Genomic DNA, 9,645 nt, shown 5'->3' with positions numbered 1-9,645 from the left:
GACGGGAACACCCTGAAATGGATACAGAATAAGACAGGTTCTGGGTGCAGGTAAAACAAAAACAGACTCTTAAAACTAAATCACCCATTTTGCCCAGATATTTGACGAAAGATTAAACTTCCTACTTACGCTCTGGTTGACCAGGTAAGCTCTGTGTGTTCTGCAAGCTTCAGGGACCCCGGCCCATCAGTGATCAGGTCCAGAAGCTTCAGTCACCTTGGACACCTTCCTGGCACATGGAGTCTATCCCCCATCGTCTGTTCCACCTCTTGACCCCCCCCCGCCCCGGCCTGGGCCCCAGCTTCCCTCTACTTCCCGTTCTCTATTTTTCCCAGTTACAAAAGTCTTCCCCACGCTAAGGTTTTGAACCTATTTTCCCTCTTTAAGGTTTGTTTATGGCCTGATCTCTGCCGCTTGCCTGACATTCACTTTTGTGGATGGTGAGTGAGCGGTTCCCATTCCAGGGCAGAAGTCATGGGGGCCCGTTTCTGAAGCCCCATGTGCACAGGGGTCCCTGTGACCAGAGGGAAGGGGTCAGGACTGGGGGAGTTTCAGCTTCAGTGAGTCCTCCAGGGACACAGGGATGGACAGACGCAGGTGGGCACTACTGAGACGGGATGATCCGAGGGCAGAGGTCCCGGTCATTCGAAGGGGAGGGACTCTGAGGCCCGGGCCGGGGCTGGGGTGGTATATCCCCCAGCAAAAGGGCATAAGGAGCCCGCTCCAGGCCCAAACCCCACGTGTGATCTTTCCAACTCAACACCGGCCACTGCAAGGCTCCACCTGGCAGAGCCCACGGGAGCTGCCCTCTCAGCGGACCTGAGCACAGCCCTGCACACAGTCAGTCTCTGGGGGTGCTGATGAGGACCCAGGCTCCTGTGGCCATGGTCTTAACCACATCTGAACTTCTTCCCAAGCCCTTACATTTGGGGGCCTGCACAGGGGCCCCCGGCAGAGGCCTCCTTACTGGGAGGAGGGAAGAGCTGTAAATACACCTCTCCACGCGACGTGGACTCGGGTCTCTGCTAGCCTCCCCGGCCCCGGGGGCCAAACAACGGCAGGTGTCTCTTGTTCAGGGCTCTCTCTGCAGGGTGACACCCCGACTGCTTGTGCAGGTCCACCTGACCCCCAACCTTAGCGCCACAGGAGAGTGGAACGGGCAGTCGGCCTTTCTCCTGCACCCCTCCTGCCCACGTGACCAGAGGAGCAACGCAGGCATGGCTGGTTCGCTCAGCTGAGCCCCCAACCAGAGAGGGTCTCCCCCTCTGCTGTAGGAACAGAGTCCTCAGAACGGCCATAAGGAAGAGGTGCTGATAACATCTGTCAAGCAAACGCCCTATTTTACTAAAAATCCAAATAGAGGTCACATTTTACAAAACCGGCATCCACTGGGATCTCTCAGTCCCTTCCCTAAGCCAACAAAAGACAGGGGTTCTGAGGAAGAGTCCCCCTCCACACGCTAGGGCTGCCCCAGGTACCCCCTAGCCCAGTGCATGGAGGTGGGGTTAGCGGAACCCACGCCAGGATCCAGCCATCCTGGCTTAGGGACCTGCCAGGACCATGGACACGCTCGCTGCCCACAGCCCGAGCCCCAGCAGGAGGGGACCCGCAGAGGCTGCAGCCAGCCTCGCCCAGGGCCAGTGTCAGTGATGGCTGGGTGTCCGCTCTACCTCTTCATCCTCCAGGCAGTGCCGCGGGGGCCGGGCTTTGAAGAAGTCGGAGACGTAGCGGACCTAGCAGAGGAGAGGAAGGCAGGAGCTGACTGGGCGGGGGCAGGACGGGATGGGGCAGCACAGGGCAGGGAGGGGCAGTAGAGCCCAGGAGCTGAGGGGCACCGTGGCGGGGTCAATGAGGACAGCAGAGGGGGGGATCTTAGGGGAAAGATGGGAGGAGAGGGCTAGGGTCCTGGAGAGGCAGAGAGAGGGCAGCAGGGCCCCAGAGGGGGGTCTCTGGTCAGGGCAGGGGGTCAGGGCCCGGGAGCTCACAGTGAGGCCGGCCACCAGCGCCCCCTGCAGGAGGCCAACGAGAACATCACTCCAGTGGTGTTTGTAGTCAGACACACGGGTGTAGCCCACGTAAAGGGCAAAGGCCACCAGGAAAAACTGCACAGTGGGCCGCAGCAGCCGTGCCCACTTCCAGCACAGCCGGGCCTGCACGTAGAGCTGGGGGCCAAGAGCAGCCGTCAGCATGGGAGCCTGCCCGCCCACCCCCGCCGGACGCACAGACGGTGACACTGAGGCCAGAAGCCTGGAACCTGTAGGCCCAGGGCCTCCAGTTTTTATCAACAAGCCAGAGCCCATCCATCACCACCTCCACCCACCCCGCTTTACTGAGGCCCAGGGAAGGGCCTAGGCCACCGCTCCACAACAAGCGAGTCACAGAGAAACAAACTCACCGCCAAGAACATCATGCAGTACATTCCAAAGGAGGAGTGTCCAGAGTAGAAGGATAATCTGAGAAAGGAGAGTGCGGCAGGTTTCAGGAGGGCCCACACTCAGCGCCTCTGCCTTCAAACACCCCCGGCCCCGGTCCTATCCTGCCATGCCTCCCAGAGTCTGGGAAGATTTCAGGTAGAAACACAGCCACTGTTGGACACCATCAGTTCTTCCCTTTCCATTTCTCTGACAATGCGATAGGGTCTCGCGGTCTTTAAGGCCTCACCACAAAGATGCTGCAGGCCCTGAACACGGAACTGAGGTCAGACAACTGTGTCTAGCCAGCAGCTTCACTTTCACTGTGTTTCTTTTCAAGACCATTTTCCACCTGTGGTCACTGATACAAGGCTCACATTTCCTTTTTTTTTTTTGCAGCACGCGGGCCTCTCACTGTTGTGGCCCCTCCCGTTGCGCAGCACAGGCTCCGGACGCGCAGGCTCAGCGGCCATGGCTCACAGGCCCAGCCGCTCCGCAGCACGTGGGATCTTTGCGGACCGGGGCACGAACCCGTGTCCCCTGCATCGGCAGGCGGACTCTCAACCACTGCGCCACCAGGGAAGCCCCACATTTTCTTTTTACATAATTTCAAGTTTTAACAAAGGACATCAACCGACAAGAGAAAAGATGGCAGATTAAGAGACTCCAAAGGTCCATCCCCCCACCCCGTAAAAGCAACTAAAAAACTGACAACAACGGTAAGAATCAGATCGGTGGTGGCCGTGGAGGGAGAACAGAGCTCACTTACAAAGAACTGAGATAGTTCGGTCCTGTCTGATGGCTCCCTGGATCACTGGTCGTAAATATTTACAGCAAATGTAATGGTCACCATTGCCTGGGGCAACGGATAGCAGTTGCAGCAGACAGACTCACCAAAAAGCTTGGGAGGAAAGGCCAGGGAATGAGAAGCTCTGGAGAATAAGGGCTGGGATTCCAGAGGCCAGGGCTGGGCCTCAGGGCTCAGGAAAGACCTGAGAAGGCCCTAAGCTCTCACCTCTGGTTGACCAAGCAAGAAGTAAGTAAAGGTTAAGGCAGAGTTGTCAGCTGACATGCCCCAACATAGCACACAAAGCCTGTCTGTAAAATGGAATTTTTTTCCCCCCGGTTCCAGGTATTTAAGGACATATCTGTCCAATCGTTAGCTGATCACTCAGCTAACAGCAGAACTTCACGGCCACTCCGACTCTACAAAGTTAGTTCACAACACTCACTAAGCAAACAACCAACAACTACAACAAACAGCAAAAACGAGCCCTGGGGAGAGTAGAATCTGATTTCCAGAGTTGCTACATTATAACATTGAAAATGTCCGGTTTTCAACAACAACAACAAAATTATAAGGCATGCATGAAAAAATGCGGGAAGTACCTAGGGGGAAAAAAATCTATTACTAGAAGCTGCCCCTGAGGAAGCCCAGATGTTAGACTCACTAGATAAAGACTTTTAATCTGCCATTTAAAATATGTTCAGAGAGCTAAAGGGACTGTGAGAATGATGTCTCACCTAATAGAGAACACCAAAAAGAAACAGAAGTTATAAAAAGGAAACAAATAGAAATTGTGGAGTTCAAAACTATAGTATCTGAAATAAATCACCCGACGGGCTCAAAAGCAGATCTGAGCAGGCAGAAGTGTGTGTGGAGATAGGTCAATCGAGACTTTCGGTCTAAGGAACAAAAAAGAAGAATGAAGAAAAATGAATGAACCGCATTTGATTCATAAATCAAATGAAAAACATCACTCTACACGTCCAAAAAGCCCAATGAACTTCAGAGAGGATGAACTCAAAGAGAGCCACAAAGAGACACAGTATAATCAGGCCACCAAAAGACAGTCAAGGAGAAAAATCTTGAAAGCAGCAAGAGAAGGCATTCATTGTGTACGAGGAATCCTCAGTAAGATTAGTAGCTCATTTCTTATCAGAAACCATGGAGGCCAGAAGGATGACATACTCAAAAGTACTGAAAGGAAAAAAACGCCTGTGAATCACGAATTCTACATCTGGCAAAATGATCCTGTAAAAATAAAGGAGAAATCTAGACATTCCCAGATCAACAAGAACGAAGAAACTTCATAGCTCATACACCTACAAGCTCTACAAGAAATACTAAAGGGAGTCTTTCATGGAGGAAAGAAGGATACTAGACAGTAACTCAAATCCACAAAAAAGCCCGTAAAAGTCACCAGTAAAAGTAAATACAAAACATAAACAGCAGTGTTAATGTATTTTGGTTTACAGTCCTGCTTTTCCCTACGTGATTAAAAAAAGAAAAAACAACTGCACATAACTACACTTACTGGATCATTCCACAATAAATACAAACATCTCATCTTTATGTTGTACACCTGAAACTAACATAACGTTATATGGCAAATATAGCTCAATTTTTTAAAAACAGTAATTATAAATCTATGTTGATGAGCACACAATGTATAAAGGTATAATTTGTGACAATAACCTCGTAAGGGGGCGGGGGGGTGTGGAACTATATAGTTGCAAATTTTTTGCAGAGTAAATACCTATTAACAGAAAAGGCAGTAATGGAGAAATTGAAATACAAACAAAAAAGATACAGTATACACAAAACAAACAACAAGACAAAGAGCATTATATAGCGGGAAAAGGATCCATCCATTAAGAAGGTATAAAAATAACAATTACAAAGATATAAGCACCTAACAACAGAGCCCAAAATACAGGAGGCAAAAACTGACAAAAGCTTAAGATGGTTAAATTGGTGAATTTTATACTTTGTGAATTTTTATCTAATTTTTAAAGAAGGAAAATAAGGACATCAATTAAATGAAAAGTTTACCAGTAGAGATGGTGAGAGGACAGAGCAGCAGCGTGAGGATGGGGCCTGAAATTTAGGGGAGGTGGGTCACTCCTCCTGAAGCCTCCTGCTCTGCTCCAGGGCCCGACACGCCTGGCACCACCTCACCTCCCTGCCTGCAGGACACAGGCCCACGGGCACCTGCAGGCCTTGCTCCTGCCTGTTCTCTGCCCAGCGTGGAGCCCCTGTACCTTCTATACCTGACAACTCATCCCTCAATATCCAGCTCCCGAGGGCCCTTCTCCAGCCCCCACTCTCCTCCCCGGGTGGGGTGTCTGCGGCCCGGGCCCCCCGCGGCACCTACCTGGACTCGGTGACGTCAGCAGGCCTTCCCCTGCACACCTCCACCTGCACATACACGGAGCAGTTGACACGGCTCCAGTCAGGGTCACACACGGCCAGGAAGTTGGGCCGCAGCCGGCCGGTCATGTACTTGGCCAGGTCTGTCAGCGACTGGCTCACTGCAGCCCCGAACAGGAACGCCCCCAACACCTTGTAGAGGGCGGCCAGGTAGTTGTTGAAGTCGGAGCGGGAGTAGAGGCGGTCTGTGTACACCAGGTAGGCCTCCCCGGCCGACACCTGCGGGGAACAGCTGGGGACTTCAGGGCCGCTGAAGAAAGGGGTCAGGGTGCGCGGCCTCCCTACGGTCACTGGGGGGCTGGGAACTCCAAGGGGGCCCTCTTCCCCGCAGACACCACCCCGGGCAGGACTCGACCTGCTAACGCCCCAGCCCTCCGCCCTCCACACCCCTCCTGCCTTACAAGTATGACGGTGGTGGTGATGATGACCCCGGCCATGAGCCCGTGGGTGATGGTGTCTGGACGGTAGGGGTACCGGATGGAGTCATCTCCGCAGTAGAATCCTCGCTTGTACGGGGCGTGCACGAGCGTCAGGATGGCGGAAGGCAGAGAGGCTGGGGTTGGGGAGAGGAGGCCGGTAGCCACGAGGTTCTCTGAGCCCCAGGGCCACACGGACGAGCCTGCGCCGGCACCGAGCGCTTGGACGCCTGCCTCAGCCTCCCTCCGGGTCTCCTCACCTCCGAGCCCACCCGAGAGCTAGGAGGAGCTTTTCTCACAGCAAATGGGAGGTCACTGCCCCATTAAACCCCCTTGTGGTTCCCCGTCATCATCAGATAAACACCAACGTCCTGCCCAGGCCCAGTGTCCACCCCCCCAACGTCGCCCACCCTCTCCCCGCCTCGCTTCCCTCCAGCCTCCTCTCTGCCCTTTGCACGAAGCCAGCAGGCAGCCACCAGGGCCTCTGCTCACATCCTTCTCGTGGCCCAGAACATCTCGAACTCCCTTCCGTGCTCCTGGGAGCCCTCTCACGGCAGGAAACTTCCGTTCTTCATGGTTCTTGCCTGTGTGCAACTGTGCAATCACCGTGTGACACTCGAATGATTCCCCCGGCTACACACGGCGCTCCGTGAGCACCTGGGGTGGGGGCCGCGCCTGTCGTGGTCAAGGCTGAGTCCCTGGAGCCTACTGGGGCCTGGCCGAGGCCAGTGTTTAACAGGCATCTGTTAAAAGGAGGACACTCTGCTCCTTGTTCTAGGGCCGGCCAGAGAGATCAGGAACACACCTCATCCACGTGTTGTCCCTGAACCGGCCACACGGTGACCCGACAGGCCCGGCCCAGGCCCCGGGAGCTCAATCCAAAGGTGCTTTCAGGAGTCACAAGTCATGACCGGGCCCTGCCTGGCACGGCCGCAGCCCCGGAGTCCAGAGGCCCCGCCAGCCAACGGTGACCCAAGGGCGGCTGGGGCACAGGGCTCCCTGCTCCCCAGGGTGGGTGCACAGAGACAAACCCAGGCAGGGTGCCCTTTGGCCTTGGCAGGGCAGGTGACACGTGGAAAAGGGTGTGGCTCTGCTGGGGCCTGACGACCAGAGCAGGGGGAGGGCAGGGCCAACTCCTCCTTCCAAAGGCCAAATTCAAGGGCCTCCGGGACCACCGTGTGATGGTGCTGATGTAGGGAAAGACTCGGTGAAGAACACAGAGATCTGCCTCATGGAGCTGAGAGCAACTGGGAATAAAAATAATACGCACACGATGACCGGAATCGGGGAGGTGGCTGCGGCCTTCAGTAGGGTGTCGCGGAGGCCACACAGGGAAGGTGCCGTAAAGGAAGAAGTACAGGGGAGACCTGGGGAAGAACACCCCCCAGAGGGGTGGCCAGTGCCAAGGCCGGAGATGGGCCTGAGCCTGGAGAGCAGAGCGCTGGGGAGAGGGGCTCTGCGGCAGGGGCGGGGGTCTCAGGAGGGCTGCAGCAGAGGGAGGGAGAATGTTTCCAAAAGACCTCTCTGGCCAGGGTGGAGGCCTAGGAGGAGAGGCCGAGAAACCCCACAGCCTGGGCAGAGCAGGGGCTCCCATGGGGGCCCGGGCATCGAGTCAGCCCCCCAACTCCTGTCCCCAAGCCCCAGCCCTCCCCGCTGGAGATTCGGGCACCCCCGATCAGAACTGGAGCTGGGCTCTCCCGGGATTCAGGGCACAGAGCTCAGAGCACAGGAACGGAGCCTCCTTCTGCCTGGGCCGCACCAGCTCAGATGTCCCCACAGCAGACACCACCAGAGCCTCCCTGCCCTGGTGTCAACCCCTGGTGTTTTCCCCAGGGCCCTTGTCACCATCTAAGACTGAACTGTTTTGTGTCCTGAAGCTTCTAGGCTGGGAGCTGGCTCTGCCCGGGCCCCCAGCACCTGGCACATGGCAGCTGCACCCAACCCCCTCCCCCGCTGCTGTGTGACCTCCAGCGGGCACCTGAACATCTCTGGGTGGAAACTGGGGAGCATAACAGCACTCCCTTATAGGCTGATTGGAGAAAAAGGTTTAATTAATTGCAGGCTGCTTAGTGCCTGACATACAGTCAGTGCCACACAAATGTTTAAATAAATAAGTGCTCAGGAAACGATGCCCAGGGTTGGCAGACGGCCCCCGGGGACCTCCAGTTGCCACCTGGCGCATCCCAAAAGGGTCTCTTCTAGGACATGGGGGGAGAGCCTGGCCTCTGCCTGCAGTCAGGGCAGACCCCTCGGTCCCCAGCGGAGGAGCAGCAGCCTGACTGGGGGTAGGGCAGTTTAGGCTGGAGGGGCCCCTCCCTGCGCGGGGGGGTAGAATTCCGGGGCCATTGTCCGCACAGCCCCGGAGCAAACACACAGCCTTTGTTTCCGGGACCCTGGAGGAGGGGCGGCGAGGGGGCCTCTGCCCCCAGCTTGGCCCGCAAACCCGCCCGACAGGTTTGGCCCGCGCCACCCCGAGGCCTCCAGTTCCACAACAGCCTGCGGCCCAGTCCTCCTCCTGGCTCTCCTGGGCCCGAGCGAGGAGGGCGACGGGGCGCGGGTTCGAATCCCACCACTGCCCGTGCGCCCCCGGCCAGGGCTCCGCCCTCCCAGACCCCACTGGACCAGCCGACCCAAGGTGCGGGGTGGAGGGCCTCCCGGGGCGACCCGCGGCCGCGCCCCCCGCCCGGCTCGCCCGAGCCCAGCCGACGCCCGCGTGAATCACCGCCCGGGCCGGGCCGGGCAGGGCGGGAGGGGAGGCATGGGGGGCCCCCGGCAGCGACTTCCTGCTGCCGCGGGCGGGGGACACCGACCCCCTCCGACCGGGGATGCGCGGGGGAAACTGAGGCCTGAGAGGGCGCGCGCGGGCGCCGGGGCACGCGGGGCGGGGGCGCGTTGCTCGATCCACGGCCCGAGGGTCCTCCCCCGGCTCCCCCCACCTCCAGGGGGCCTCCGAGAGATAGGGCCGCTGCAGCCCCCAGCCCGTCCTACAAAACTTTGCGGGGACCGGGGATGGGCCCGCCTGGGAAAGGGTCCTCACACACACACCCGGGTCCCCGCGGCTCTTACCGACCAGCACGCACAGCACGTCGAGCAGCACGAAGACCCACCTCCGCTCCATGCTGCCCGCGACCCCCGGCGCCCGTCCCAGCGCGTCCCGTCGCGTCCCAGACGGGCCGCGGGGTCACATGGCCGGGGAGCCTGGCCCAACCCGGGAGGGGCGGGCAGGGCAGGGGAGCGGAGGGAGGGGCGGAGCCTCCGAAGGGAGGGGGCGGACTCTGCCTCCGCCCCGCCCGAGGCGCGCGGGGAGGAGGGGCGTGGGGAGCGCGCGGGGATGGCAGGGGAACAGTGTCGGTACGAGACCCGCGGCAGGAGGGGCCGCGGGTCTCCGAGCTGGGGGAGGGGGGTCGTCGGTGCCCAGCATTTCCCCCGCCCCCCGCCGGGAGGCTGAGGCTCAGGGACGGCTAGTCCGGTGTCACCCCAGAGCGTCCGCGTCCGGCCGCATGCCCCGATCACCCACGGATTGGGTCGGCTGAGTCGGGGGTCAGGAGAAGGAACGAACAAACGAAGGAATGAGTGAGGGGTGAACGGAGAGGCCAGCAGGAAG

General features: G+C 58.1%; 1 protein-coding gene across 1 annotated transcript; it reads right to left on the bottom strand.

Moving 5' to 3' along the window:
- Window positions 1–1,323: 1,323 nt before the first annotated feature.
- Window positions 1,324–9,233, bottom strand: PLPP2 (phospholipid phosphatase 2). The gene is given in 7 exon segments (XM_082652090.1): window positions 1,324–1,652; window positions 1,655–1,733; window positions 1,986–2,162; window positions 2,396–2,453; window positions 5,570–5,844; window positions 6,027–6,178; window positions 9,108–9,233. Coding segments are annotated over 7 exon segments (1,035 nt in total). The 5' UTR covers window positions 9,160–9,233; the 3' UTR covers window positions 1,324–1,410.
- Between the last annotated feature and the right edge of the window lie 412 nt (window positions 9,234–9,645).

Source organism: Grampus griseus (assembly GCF_964374135.1).
Source record: "Grampus griseus genome assembly, chromosome: 3".
NCBI classification, from domain to species: domain Eukaryota; kingdom Metazoa; phylum Chordata; class Mammalia; order Artiodactyla; family Delphinidae; genus Grampus; species Grampus griseus.
This window is presented reverse-complemented; position numbering and strand designations above follow the sequence as displayed.